This window comes from Hibiscus syriacus, unplaced genomic scaffold, assembly GCF_006381635.1.
Source record: "Hibiscus syriacus cultivar Baekdansim isolate YM2019G1 unplaced genomic scaffold, ASM638163v2 tig00004355_pilon, whole genome shotgun sequence".
Taxonomy (NCBI): domain Eukaryota; kingdom Viridiplantae; phylum Streptophyta; class Magnoliopsida; order Malvales; family Malvaceae; genus Hibiscus; species Hibiscus syriacus.
In genome coordinates, this window is record NW_024062011.1 from 1,263,295 (window position 1) to 1,279,001 (window position 15,707).

The following is a 15,707-nucleotide window of genomic DNA, read 5'->3' on the forward strand; positions in this document are numbered from 1 at the left end:
CCCCATTACATATGGGAACAAGGGACAGCCATTTATTTTTATAAATAAGATATTTATTTACTTAGAAATACCATAAAAAGGACTTCTAGGTGCTTTAATACAGCTCATTTTTTAATATTAAAAAATAAATAAATATTAATAAGACATTTCTCTAAAAATAATTAAAATAAATTACTATATATAATTTATAAAAATAGGATATTTATTTATTTAAGAATATCAGAAAAGAATTTCTAGGTGCTTTAAGACAACCCATTTCTTAATATTAAAAAATAAATGAATATTAAAAATAATAATTTTTTCTAAGAAAATAATTTAAATAAAACAATATGTATTTTCTAGTTTCTATAAGTAGGATATTTATTTATTTTTAAAATACTATAATAGAACATCTAGTTACTTTAAGACTGCCCTTTTCTTTGATATTAAAAATAAATAAATATTATTATTTAAACAAATATGTATATATATATTTATATGACTAAGATAAAAATAATAATAAAATAATAATGAAAGTAATAATTAAAATATATCAAAAGTAATAATAATATTGCAAATAAATAATGGTTAAAATAAAAGAAATTAAAAATATAGTATCAAAATGTATAATATTTAAACTTAGTGCTCTACTTCAAAATATCATAAGATATAGAGGCCTACAGTGTAATTTAGCCTAAATATTAATATGGGACTAAAATAAATATTAATTAAATTATGAGGGACTAAATAAGGTATTTAACCTAAAATATTATATAAATAAAGCTAATGGCTAAATTATAACTAAATAAAATTCAATTACACAATTAATATATGTAAAAACTCATTCGGGTGACCAAAATAAAATTTTATAAAGTCAAAGGGACTGCGCACATGGTTTGCTCATTCTCAAATTACACAGATGCCCCTCACCAAAACTACGTCGTTTTGGTGAGGGTATAAATACCATTTAACCGGCTTTTTAGACCAAATTTCTTCATTTTATTTTTTTTATTCTCTCTCTAACAGAGAGAAACTCTCTGTCTTCTCTCTAAAAACTCCACCGGAGGGAATTTGACATCCGACCGGCAGCCGTGTTCTGGTGCCCGTCACCACCATCGGGCACCGTGAATGGTGGTCGGAAATTACAAAATACTCCCAAATCAAATCTTTGTTTACCCTAAAGCCCGATTTAAAGTTGTTTTAACCTAAAAGCTTACCAAACGTCGTAGATCTAGTATAGTTTCCTTCGACGTTTTGGTTCTCCGGTGGCTCGTGGAGGCTCCTCGGTGGTAAGTTTCTTCTCCGTTTCTTCTCTCTTTCTTTTCTATTTGCTGTGTTGGTTTCTCTTGTTGCTGTGTTTTTTTTTTTGGGTTGCTCTCTGTCCTTGCTCTCTTAATTGCTCTCTGTTCTCCGTTGCTCTCGTCTTTTTCGTTGTTCTTGCAGGTTCGATGGCTTTAAAGCCACCACCGAGGCTCGCCTTGAACCGATCCTAAGAGTGGATTTCGGTGAGTCACCGAACTATGTGGTGACTCACCATAATAGCTTCAACGTGGACGGACGTTGTCATGGCAGCAGAGCTTATGGAGTCCTCGGCTAGGGTGGAGTCGTGGCAGTAGGCGTCGGCAATAGCTGGTTGGAGCACTTGGCAGCAAGTGCGGCGGCGGCGTGGAGGGTTCTGGATCATTGACGGCTGGGCTAGGGTTAGAAAACCCTAGCTGAAATGTTACAAACCCTAAAGGGTTTGGGTCATCTGTTGGGCCAGAACTGGGCTCCGGTGTAAATGGGTCGGATCTGTACTTTTTTTATTTAATAATATTAATAATAATATAATAATAATAATAATATGATGAAAAAATTAATGTCTACAAGCTGCATAAGCATAACTTTTTGCACGGTGTTACCTTCTTTTCCAGATTATAAACACGTGAAGCCTCGCATCTTGAATGGGACTAACAATTTCTGCAACAAAAAATTGAAAAGAAAATAAATCACAATATAAAATCTAACTGGAGAGAAACGGATTAACAAACAAATAGAATAGCAACTATCCAGAATGAAAGTAAAACCTTTGGCTGTTCACAAAGCCAGCAAAAATCAGTTTGTCCTTCAAGCTAGCCTAACCTGGGAGCATGAAGAAGAAAAATGAGAAGGAACAAAAACCAGCGGATCGGAATTGTTGCATATCATGCCGAAAAATATAAGAGTGAGAAAAGCTTAGTCACCCACCCGTTCAGGCAGCGCCTCCCATCGAACTAACTCTTTGCATGTCAAACAGCCAACCACTTCGACACACCCTATGCCAAAGAACAATGAATCTAGATTAGATTGGCCATTGAGAATTCAGGTAAGCTTTCCACATTTTAGAAACTGAACCCCTAAAATCATTTTATCAATTTGTGATGTATTCATATGCAAAAAGAAAGTGAAAATAAGCAATAAAGCAACGGGAATATCAAAAGAGATCAAATGAGCATAAAAAGGACTTACCTAGCATTCTCAAGACAGGGTAATGTTCTGGAAATTTATTATCGGTAATTCCATTCGCTGCATAAATTTCCCGATAGAAATCCTCCATTGCTTTGATTATAGATTCATCAGGAACTTTACTGGCAGCACGTATCTAAAGGCGGCCTGGAACAAAAATATAATATCACTTAAGAGGCAGCTCCATTTTCTTCATTATTGAGTAAAGACTATATCAATCAACCCCACGACTTTAAATCCTACAACAACCTACTTGGAGAAAATATAGCCACCAAAAGCATAAGTTTGGCGCTTTACCACAAAATTCCAAACATATTTTAGTTATTTTCTCGAAAAAAAAGATAATCCCATTAAATATAACCAGTGACGGAGCTCCTTAGGGCCCAAGGGCTTCGGCCCATGTTAAAATTTATATATTTGTATAATTTTAGTTTAATAAAAAAAATTATATAAAATAAATATTTAAATTTAAAAAATATAAAAATATAAAAATTTATTAAATATTTAATCAAGTAAGGATCGAACTAAAGAATGATAAGTATGTGTTCTCAAATTTTTGGTTTAATTATAATTTAAGTCATTAAAAGTTTAAATATTAGACAAATTAGAAGTTGTCTTTTAAGTTTTGAGTTTTTTTTTTTAATTTAGGGTGAATACAAGGTAATATTTGTACAAAGAGTTTCAACTATTTGATAATTAACGCTCATACCCTACATACGTGCTTGAACTCGGGACCTAAGAATAACAACAATCCCTTAATCACTAAGACCGCTTGTTTCATACTAAATTTTAAATTTAAATACATAATAAATCTTTATATTTTTCTTAAATAATCTAATATTTCGACATTTGGTTTCATTCATCAATTTGAAAGCTTTATTAAAAAAATAAGGGAGCGGCTACCTCTTATTGGAGCAGGCCAAGACCTGCCTTCAATACGTTTGATCCCATAAACTAACAATGAAGCCCATGGCTGATGCATCGTTAAACATGGATTTGTGTAGTTCCCCTCCTTTCTTGGCCCTCCTTTTCTCATTTCATTTGTATTTTCTTCTGTACCACCGTTTGGTTGGTAAGAAACGCCGGCGAAATCCGGGTTTCGGCAATAGGTTGAAGAAGAAACTAGAGTGTTGTTTACTGTATTCCACACGTGATATTACACGTCCAATTAAGATGGACATTTTTTCTCACCCATTACATTTTTTTAGGTAAACTAACCATTTAATATTTAAACTATTGAATTTTGGTATGCTTTAGTACCTAAATTGATAAAATGAGGGCAATAATCCATACGGATAAATTATTTAGTCCAATAAGGTTGCTCAAAGTTTATTTTAGGATTTACGACATTTATTACAGTGAAGGACGAACTCGTTATACGAAGGTGATGAGTTCAAAAAAATATTTTTATTCAAACTCATCACTTTTGAACTCATCATGTGACATGACGAGTTCTAAAAAAATATAATTTTCTATTAGAATCTATCGCATCAAGGCAAAATATTTTTTTTTAGAACTTGTTATACTCACGTGACGAGTTCCAAGTCATTGTAGTAAATGTCGTAGATTGCTAATTAATTTTTAAGTTGCTCTAAAAACCTAAATAATTATTGCGCCAGGATTATCAGGCTAATTTTGTCACCTAAATTTTTAATTTTTTCAAAATCATAATTAATTTTTAGTTTTTATTTCATTTTAGTACCTAACGTTAAAAACTTAACATGTTTAATACCTAATTTATCAATTTTGATCTGTTTTATTACCTAAATTTTTAATATTTTAAATTTTAACGTTAAATTTTGAACAGTGTACTAAAATAAAACAAAAACTAAATATTGGTATGATTTTAAAAACAATTGAAAGTTTAAATACTAAATCGGATCAAAACTGATCATTTAAGTACTAAACACGTAATTTATCATTTTTATCTTTTTGCCTTTCGCCGACGGCATGCTCTTCTTCGTCTCTCTTTCTCCTTCGCATCCCTTAGAAAAGAAGAAAAAAAAGTCGTTGACTTTTCTTTCTTTTTTAAAATTTTGTGTCAATCTCGGAGACCCTTCTTTGTTTAAAAAGAGAGATAAGAGATAGAGAAACAGAGGGGTTAAGAAAATGGAGCAAGGGTTACTTGATGATATTATAAACCGGCTTTTGGAAGTCAGGGGTCGACCGGGGAAACAAGTTCAGCTATCTGAATCAGAGATTCGACAGCTCTGTGTTGTTTCTAAGGAGATTTTCTTACAGCAGCCTAATTTGTTGGAACTTGAAGCACCCATCAAAATCTGTGGTATTTTCTCTTTTCTTTTTTTTATTACCCAATGCTTACTTTTTTTATGATCTATTTCGATGATGTGAAAGTTAATTTTGTGAATTTAAGATTTATTTTTGGGAATTGAACTTCTTATTTATAGTTTGATTACGATTTATTATGATGTTTAATTTACCTTCCAGGATATGCAGTTTATTTTATTATTTTTTATTCATTTATTAGGTAAGTGTGGTTTACATGTATGTTGGATGGTTTTCGGTTATTAGTTAAAGCCATGGACACTTGTAATGAATTCATCGAGTGATGCTTTTGCTTGTTGGTTTGTTGATGACTGCGTTTTTGTTCAGACGAATGATCTGGTTTCTGTGTTTTCTATTTCTTAAAGTTGGAGAAGGTTCTTTCCATCTTTTAAGTTTTAACAAGTTAGCAGAAATGTTATTATGGTTATCGTCAACCTCGCAAGTTTTATTGCATTGAATGAATAAGTGTTGATCAAAGTGACCCACTCAAAATAATGCTGGCTCGTGCTTTGGATTTCGCGGTGGTTTTTCGAATTGGTCAGCATGCCTCACTGTATTTTATTTTGTACCTACACATGCATTTTTCTTTTCCCTGAAAACCAGCTCCTTTTGTTCATCCTATGACTTTAGTTGGTTAAATTTTTCTTTCGGTGAGTCTCACGTCATTGGATGTTGATCTAGTCAGGGTTTCCATTAGTCTTGTTTCTTTAATTACATGTGCCATGCTAGTTATTTCCAATCTCCCATCTCTTCAATTTTCTATTTGATTGTCCTCATTTCCCCTTTTGCTGTGGTGGGGGAATTGGACTTCGAGTGTCTTGATTGTATGATCGTTTTTTCCTTCCAGAAATTCTGAACTGTTTGTCGTATTCTGAATCTTTTGGAGAATTTGCGTGAGTGTTTTCTTTATGACCTAGTGTTGTCTCACATGTGTTGTGTACTGAAATTTACAGTTTAGCTGAACAACCTGCAAGGGTTCCAGTTTGAAATTTCTGTTGCTTTGAAGAGCTCTAGCATGAAGTCTAGAATGTTATGCCGCATGTTTACTTTACAAATTTGATGCATAGATAACTTATGACCTTCTTTCCTGTCTGAAATTTGTTTACGACATTCAGGTGATATTCATGGTCAATATTCTGATCTTTTAAGGCTTTTTGAGTATGGTGGGTTGCCTCCAAATGCCAACTACTTATTTTTGGGGGACTATGTTGATCGAGGCAAGCAAAGTCTGGAGACAATATGTCTTCTTCTTGCCTACAAGATAAAACACCCCGATAATTTTTTCCTATTGAGGGGTAACCATGAATGTGCTTCTATAAACCGCATATATGGGTTCTTTGATGAGTGTAAGAGAAGATTTAATGTTAGGGTATGGAAGACATTCACTGAATGTTTTAACTGCCTTCCAGTGGCAGCACTAATTGATGAGAAGATTCTGTGCATGCATGGAGGCCTTTCTCCCGATCTGAATAATTTGGATGAGATTAGAAATTTACAATGTCCGACTGATGTTCCGGACACCGGTTTGCTCTGCGATCTTCTATGGTCTGATCCCCGTAAAGATGTTCAAGGCTGGGGAATGAACGACAGAGGTGTTTCATTTACTTTTGGTCCTGATAAAGTGTCGGAGTTTTTACAGAAGCATGACCTAGATCTCATTTGCCGTGCCCACCAGGTTTTACTTGCTTTAATAGCTTGCATTATGCTTCGCTTGTATTAGGAGTTAATATCTTCTGCTGTTAATCTAGTTCGAGAAGAATGCATAACTCATTTGGTTTAGGATATTATCCAGAAACCATACACTCTTGTGCAATTACTGTATCCCTTTACAAGAGTTGTTGAACCTTTGACATTGCCTTCGAATGTCACTACTATGTGCAGGCAACTGTCTACATATTCCTCATTACTAATCACAGAGGACATGATCATCAGCTTAACTACTTTTTCTCTTAAATAAGATTTTTCTGATATATTTTTTACAGGTTGTGGAAGATGGGTATGAGTTCTTTGCCGACCGACAGCTTGTAACTATATTTTCAGCACCTAATTATTGTGGAGAGTTCGATAATGCTGGGGCCATGATGAGTGTGGATGAGACTTTGATGTGCTCCTTTCAAATATTGAAGCCTGCTGATAAAAAGCCCAGGTTCAACTTTGGGAGCACGACCACAGCTAGGCCAGGGAACCCTTCTTCCAGTGTCTTTGGGAGCACAACAACAGCTAAGCCTGGAAACTCTCCTGCAGGAGTCAAGGTAAATGCTACGATTATATCTTCTTCGACTATTTAACTAAAGGAATATATGCACTTGTGGCTATAAGTTAATTCTTTTTATTTGCCGGTGTTTTTATCATCTCCCATGGATCTCACATTGTAGCTTCCGTTCTCATTTTACTTCACTCATTAAATGTGGCCAACTCCCAATCTGTTTTCGATGTCATTTCAGTCATTCCTTGGTACAAAGGTATGAGAGCGACATCTGCGTGGTGGCAAGCCGGAACAGAATTATGTCATGAACCAGAATTGCATTGAAGAGAACTTCGAGGTCCTTGTGATTTCCGACTAATACGCTCAAACGGTAAAAGAAAGAAATGGAAGGAAGAAATCGTTAGGAAGTAATGCAAATAATTTATTTCTGCCTCCTTGTACACCTAGTAGTTGCTGCTATGAATTTATTAAGGTCTTGCGGGTTCTGCTATGAATTCATGTCGTGGAGATAACAAGCTCGTATTTTTGGGTTCCTTTTCTAGACATAATTGTTAGCACTTTTTACATAAGAATATACCTCTCAATGTATTATTTTAGAGAATCTCGAACCAAGCTCCGTAAAAAGATATTTATGATCTATATTTTTCTTCTAAACTACAATAACCCAAAGCATGTATTAGATTAATTCAAGACCATATTATTTATCCATTCCGGTAGGGCCATTTTTTCCCCTCGATATTCAGATTAGTTCGACTCAACATGATATATTTTATCTTTTTAATATGGGTAAATTACGAATTTCATTACTAAACTTTTACTCTCTTATTTTGCTCAATGAAATTTAAAAGTTTTCAATTTTCTCATTGTACTTAATATATTTAGTTTTTTTATCATTGAATTTTACTCTCTCATATTTTGATCACTTTGTGTTAAATAATTAATGGCGTTAAAAATGATGCCTTTTTGAGGAAAAATTCCATCAAAACAATGTCGTTTTGCATATATATAACTGTCCATTTTAACGTTGTTAACTATTTAATGACCGAGCGACAAAAAAATCAATGTATTAAATTCAACGAAGAAATTGAAAAGATTTAAAATATGGTGAGTAAATTAAGAAAGAGATTAAAGTTCAATTACCAAGTTTGTAATTTACCCTTTTAATATGAAACAAGGTTGTTTGAATAAGATGCTAAAAACGTCTCACTGGAAGACGAGTTACTTCTCACGGTGGAAATATGTTACAGAATCTTTTTCCAACCAATTCAATATCAATTGACGGTTGAGCTAAGGGTGCGTTTGGTTCACGGAATGTAAGATTATCAGTGGGAATGTAAGATTACCAGTGGGAATGTAAGATTACCAGTGGGAATGTAAGATTACCAGTGGGAATGTAAGATTACCAGTGGGAATATGATTACTGAGAATGTTGTATTTTGTGTTTGGTTGGTTTAGCAGGAATGTAAGATTATCGTGTTTGGTTAAAAGAATAAAAGATTATTTGAATGTATATTTGACTAAATTGTCCTTATTATATATTTGTTTTTTTAATAAGTTAAAAAATATTTATATATTTTCTTTAAAAAATTTAAATTCATAAAATTTATATATATATTTTTACAAAATTGAAAATATAAAAAGGTTTAATGAAATGATAAAATTTTATTTTAACGCCTGAACTTCATATAAAATTTTAATTATAGATTTTTTTTGTAAATCTAAAATAGTTTAAGGATAAATTTGTAATTTAATATTCGTAGAATTTTTATTATTCAATGACAGAAGAATGATATTTTTGAAAAAAAAAATAATTTAAGGGTATTTTAGTCCAAAATGCCGGTAATCCAACAATACCTAAGGAAAGGGAGTAATGACATTCCCGGTAATATACCCCAAAAAAATATACTATTGATAATAAAACATTACCGGGAATGAGATTTCCAGCCAACCGAACATGGAAATGTGGATTTCATTCCCATGGAATCTCACATTCCTTGATCCAAACACCCCTAAGTATTTTTTACTATGGTAGATTAAACTAAGGGGATAAAAAATTTACAAGTTTTGAATTTAAATCTAAATTCATTGTTTGATTTTCAAATGTAAGGTTTTTTAGGATACAAGTGTCTTTGGCACTTAAATTAAGGGAAATATTTTTTTAGAATTTAAAGAGAGATTCTTGTGATAAAGATAATATATTTTATCTAGATGATATAGATTCAAATAGTATTATATGCTAGGTGTTCGTAGAGTGAGTTTATTTAAGAAATAATAATAATAATTGAATTATTTATAAAAAAACTGGAATTGGTTTTTTATTTTTTATTATATTTGATCGGTTTAGGTTAGATTTTCCACACACAAAATATCATTATAATGAATATACTCAAATTATTACGCCCAGCAATAAGAGGAAAACGAAAATATGTCTCTAAGAAGATAAGCTGTCGTGCTTCTGTAACGCAGAAATCGTTCACGACGGGACTCGAACCCACAGTCTCCCGCTCCGGAGGCGAGCCCCTTATCCATTAGGCCACGCGAACCAACTGTTCCGACTTCGAAATTTATATATACTATAAGATAATCTAATGTTCAAAATAGAAAAAGCTAATATTAGCGTAACTAAAATGAGGAAAACATGGAATTTTATAGGTTTCCAGTTGTTCTACTCTGTCTGAGCTTTTTTACAAAATTATTTAGTCCAGATTATTAGTCTAACAATTCTTCATAGTTTATTATAATAGTAGTCATTTACAATTGACCCTAACTGTAACCTTGAAAGTTTATTTACAAAATTATTTGAATTGCTATAAACAAACTTAATATATATTATGATAAGAATTAAGATATATTCATTGATTTAGACTCTCCATATCAACACCCTATAATATGGTTCATTCCCTTAGGTGCATGCTGATAGTTTTCATCTGTGCTGATTGTTGATGTGGTATTGGAAATCCCTTTTATAGGTTGTACATATAATTTAATTTATTGAAGCCTTTTTAGTAGGTTTTTTCCCTCTCGATTCCAAGGTTTCACCTTCATTAATCCAGATTGACCCGCGTCGCATACCTAGTTTTGGTGGGTGAGTCTCCCAGCAAAGATTTTTTGCGTATACAAAGACTCGAACTCGAGAACTTGCTTAAGCGATATCAAGCTTCTTACCACTTCAACTTAGAATCAAATCATTTAGTAGCTATTAATTAATGGGATGGTAGTTACTTCTATCCAACTTATAGCAAATAATTTAATGGACTCTGTATACCTGGCAAATAATTTTTGATATATTCAAATCTATCTACATAATTAATTTGTTACACTTGTTAAAGGATAGTAATTTATATATTCAAAATGTGTATAAAATTACCAAATGTTCTTCGGTTAAAAAAATGGAGTGTTTTAAGGACAACGAAAGAAGGACAAACTTTGATTTATCAAAAAAAAAAAAAAAGGACAAACTTAAATTTCAAGTTTCAAAACCAATTAACCATATCAAAGGGGAGGGGGAATCATTTTTCATGTTAATGTAGCTTCCTAATAGAACTAACTTAAACTTCAAGATTTCAACCATCCAAGGGGTAAATAGAGTAGTACTTATTTGATGCACGGATGGTGAATTTTTTTATGGGTAAATTATACTAATCATCACTAAACTTTATTCACTTTCTTATTTCACTCACTGTACTTTAAATCGATTCAATTTTTTTAATCATTTAGCCGTTTTCTCACTAAACGATGTTATAAATGAGTCTTTATATAAATACAAAACAACGTCGTTTTGATAAAAAAAATTATGTTCTTCTAAAATGGTGTCGTAACAAATAATTTTAAAAAAATATACGTGATGATGGATTTATGATGTTTGTGAAAAAATCAGTATTTATATATCAAATATAATAATTAAAATTAATTAATTTTAAAACCTTTTAAAATTTCGTGTGTACAATTAATATTATAATTAATTTAGATATGATTTCTATCATTTAATAGTTATTTTTTTATCGGAAAGATAATTAAACATTTTAATTAAGTCGTCATAAATCCTTAGATTGAACTTGCAAGAAAAAGAAGAGTTACGGAGTGGTACGAAGGTTCCTAATTTTTGTAGCTATTCATTGTTTACATATTATTTGCACTTGATAGCTTCCAACTCTATGAATTTGTTCATTCATTTATCATCTCTTGGTAAGGGAAACTTGAGTTTTAAGTTTAATAATTGTCGAATGTGATTTTAAATTTTAACTCAATTTCACGTTAACTATTTATTTTAACAGTTGTAGTTGAAACAAAATGTATATTCACAAATATAAGAATAAACTAAATATGTTGTATAAAACTAAATAAGACAAGCTAAACTCATTACAAATTCTATAGTCTATACACTAATCATGTGATATTATTTCAAGTGTTTATATTAGAGAACACTTCATCGATATACATTGTACCTAAAATTAAAAGAATTTTGATATATTTAAATTCAAACGATGGCTTGGACAAATAATATAACTTTAAATAGATGTAGAAATAATATGTATGTATAAAATATTACGTCATCCGTTACATATACTACATCAAATTTTACGTTTGGGGTGCATTAGGATAGTACGGTTCCTTTTTTTTATGTATGTATAAAACATTAACCTCCAGCTGTGGACTGTAAAATATCGTATGGGCATCTCCTCTTGTAGTAAAGAATTTTGATATATTTCAATTTTTAAAAATTGAAATCGAAATTTGAAATTGAACGGTATAAAATCGTAGTTTTCGGTTTGATTTGGTTTGATTTGATTCAGTTTGGTTTGATTTTGTGATTTTTGAGTATTTATTATTTTTAAAACTCAACATAAAAAATAACTTAAAGCTTAAATCGAATGTAAATATATCCATTTAAATTCATAAAAAATATTGTTAGTTTTAAGATTTTATTTATTGAAGTTTTTCCCATAATAAGTTTGTTTTGGATAATTATTTTATTTTCTTTTTTCTAACTCAATTTAATTTGAAACAAACGGTTTCTATATAGAAAAAATGAAACTAAATTAAATTGTATAATTATATTTTTAAAATGAATTGAAAACAAACCATAAAATAAAAATTCAAACCGCATAATTCAATTCAAATCGATTTCTCGATTTTTTGTGGTTTCATTGCTCAAGCCTATTGTTGAAAACATTTTGATGTTTCGATATAACAAATTAAATGTTATTAGATTTCAAGATTTTCAAATATATATTCGATTAAACTATTCGAATATCAAAATATTACTCCAAGTTTTTCAAATGTCAATTTCAATCCTTACTCAAGTGTAAAAGTGTGTTTTAATCTTTTAAATAATTTTACAAAGTATTTCGAGCCTTAATCGAGCCAAAAATATTCTCTTAATATATCTTAAACCGAAAAACCAGATTGCCCAGAGTGTACCGATACCCCCCCAAGAGGGTACCGATACCCCTATGTAAGATTTGGCCCCGAGAAATAACAGATTGCTCAAAGGGTACCGATACCCCCAGGAGGTACCGATACCCCTGTCTCATAACGGTCAAAATATTTGAATTTTACATTATAGGTACCGATACCCTATGTAGGGGTATTGATACCCTATGTAGGGGTACCGATACCCTATATAGGGGTACCGATACCCTATGTAGGGGTACTGATACCCCCCACGCTCCAAGTTGTTTTATTAATTGTTTTCACACAATAACGGCTTTATTGGCTCCACTAATGATCCCCAACGTTCAAAAGTGATCAAAGGAGTATTTAAATAAGCTTAGAAGCCATTGATCAACAACAATTATCAAGAATCAAGAGAGAATCAAAGAGAAAGCATCAAACCTCAAGTTTGAGCATTTTCAAGCCTATTTCATTCAATATTTATTTTTGATTTCAAGAAACCTTATTGTGCTCAATTGTATTATTCTTGAGTGTTCTTTCTTTTTTCTAGAATTGTGCAAACATCTTGCCTTGTGAGGATTTTCTTGTAAGTTTACAAAATTTGTATTGTTCTCTTTGGGAGAGAGTGTTCTCAAGAATTTGGGGTATAATTCTTGAGGGATTTGTAAGGTTACTCTTTGTCCTCAAAAGAAAGACAAATTAGTGAATTTGTGGAAAATCCTTAGTGTGGATAGCTAAGGTAGTGGATGTAGACTTTGGTTGAGAAAGTCGAATTACTCTAAATCACTGTGCAAATATTTTCAATTTTCTTCAAAAGTTTCCATCGAAATTTTTATTGCCAATTCACCCCCCTCTTGACCTATTCTGTCGATCGATTAACTCAACAATTGGTATCAGAGCTTGACTCATTTGAAGGTTTAATCACCTCTTGAGTAGATTCGGGAAGAGTTACATCGATAATCAAGTCATCAATGGCCTCCACTTCAAGCCACGACTTCGGTCTTGATTCATTGCCCGTCAACAAGCCTCCTTTCTTCAATTGAGCTAATTATGCTTATTGGAAGAATAGAATGATGTACTTCATTCAAGCAAGTGACATGGGAGCATGAAACATCATAGAAGACGGATATATCATAGAAGACGAATATATCAAACCTTTCACTCATCCAAGATTGTGGAGTGAAGGAGAGACAAGAATGTTCCAGCTCAACTCCAAAGCTATCCATATTATTTTTTATGCTCTTGGACTGGATGAATACGGGAGAGTTTCATCTTGTACAACCGCCAAGGAGATATGGAATAAACTACAAGTCACTCATGAAGGCACAAACAAGGTAAAAGAATCCAAAATTAGTCTTCTAGCTCATAGCTATGAAAATTTCAGGATGAAACCGGATGAAGATATCAAAGCTATGACGGATAGATTCTCCACGATTGTCAATGGTCTCAAATCATATGGAGAAATTATTCCAAATGACAAGCTTGTGAGGAAGCTAGTTTACTCTCTTCCAAAAGCTTGGCAATCAATGAAGGCGGCGATCATCGAGGCTAAGAACTTAAAATCCTTGACCCTTGATGAGCTTATTGGATCTCTTCTCACGCATGAAATGATGCTTAAAGAGGAGGAAGTCCTCGAGAAAAGAGACGAGCCAAAGAAGGAGTCGGAAAAGAAGAAGAACGTGGGAGTTGCTCTCAAATCCACAAGAGATGAGAGTGATTCAGATGAAGATGACGATGATGAGGAAATAACTTTATTTTCCAAATGGTTTATAAAATTAATGAAGTCCAACCGAGGAAGAAAAATCAAATGAAATGAAGGCTTCAAGAATGAACCAAAAGATAAGGACTCGATCATTTGCTACGAATGCAAAAAGCCGGGCATGTCAAATATGATTGCCCATAATTAAAAAAGAAGGGTCAATCAAAGATTAAGTACAAGGCTCGTGTGGCTATATGGAGAGATGAAGAAGGTTCCGATGAAGAGGAACAAGAAGTAGCAAACTTGTGCTTGATGGCATTTGGGGAGGATTCTCAGGTAACCTCTAACTCATTTGATTAAGATGATTTATCTTACGATAAGTTATTAGAGGATTATAATGGGTTGGCTTCGAATTATTAGACTTTATTTTCAAAATATAAAAACAATATTTCAAAATTGAAAAATGAAAATAGTTTTATGTCCAAAACCAACAATGATCTTGAAAGTAAGATCAAATAATTGCAAATCAAATTAGATGAATTTGAAAAGAAAAATAAAGATTTGCATAACTTACTTTCAAGAGTAAATGAATATCATCAAAAGAAAATTGATGATCTTAAAGCTTCTTTCAATAAGGTTGATTTAAAACATTTTGAAAAAGGAGAAAGTTCAAAAATCAACTTTGTTAGAAAAAGTTTTAAAAACTACAATCATAGAGGTCTCCAAAAAAACATCTAATGGAAAAATCGTTAGAAGTATATGGGTTCCTAAAGAACTCATTACTACTAAAGATAAGGATATCCTACACAAATGGATACCTAAAGGGACTAGAATTTTAGAGACTAATGAATATGGACCCAAAAGAACTTGGGTACCAAAAATAAAAAATTAATCTATGTTTGTAGGAAAATGAGCATTGCTACAAGGCACGGAAAACAAATTCAAACTCATGGTACCTTGATAGTGGATGCTCAAGACATATGACCGGAGACAAAAGCCGGGTCATAGAGCTTAACACCAAAAATGGAGGAGATGTGACTTTTGGTGATAACTCAAAAAGTCACATTGAAGGTATAGCCACTATAGGTAATACCTCTTCCATATAAATTAAGAATGTTTTATATGTGAATGGATTAAAGCATAATATATTGAGTATTAGTCAATTGTGTGATAAGGGATTAAATGTCATGTTTGAAACTAATGATTGTAAAGTCATTGACATTGCATTTAATCGAATTATGCTTGTTGGTCATAGAATATGAAACATATACATGGTGCATTTAGATTCTATAGATATGACTGACTTATGCCTAGTTGCTACGAATGAGCATGATAGTTGGTTATGGCATAAGAGACTATGACATGCTAGTATGAGTGTTTTGCAACGGTTAATTCAAGGAGATTTAGTTCGAGGGTTTCCTAAACTAAAATTTGTTAATGATAAAATATGTTATGCTTGTGCTAAAGGAAAACAAAAACGAGTTTCTTTTAAGTCCATTAATGATGTATCAACTAGTAGAGTATTACAATTGATCCATATAGATCTTTTTGGGCCATCTAGGACTACTAGCTTGGGTGGAAAACAATATGCATTTGTATTGGTAGATGACTATTCTAGATATACTTGAGTTCTATTCTTAAGTACTAAAGATGAAGCAT

General features: G+C 32.1%; 1 protein-coding gene and 1 pseudogene across 1 annotated transcript; one reads left to right on the forward strand and one right to left on the reverse strand.

Annotated features, from left to right (window-relative positions):
• Positions 1 to 1,911: 1,911 nt before the first annotated feature.
• On the reverse strand, positions 1,912 to 3,592 carry LOC120193913 (annotated as a pseudogene).
• Positions 3,593 to 4,396: 804 nt separating this feature from the next.
• Positions 4,397 to 7,344, forward strand: LOC120193903 (serine/threonine-protein phosphatase PP1-like). The gene is made up of 4 exons (XM_039196330.1): positions 4,397 to 4,747; positions 5,865 to 6,424; positions 6,732 to 7,001; positions 7,194 to 7,344. The coding sequence occupies exons 1-4, from the start codon at positions 4,573 to 4,575 to the stop codon at positions 7,215 to 7,217; spliced, it is 1,029 nt and encodes a 342-aa protein (XP_039052261.1). The 5' UTR covers positions 4,397 to 4,572; the 3' UTR covers positions 7,218 to 7,344.
• The last annotated feature ends 8,363 nt before the right edge of the window (positions 7,345 to 15,707 follow it).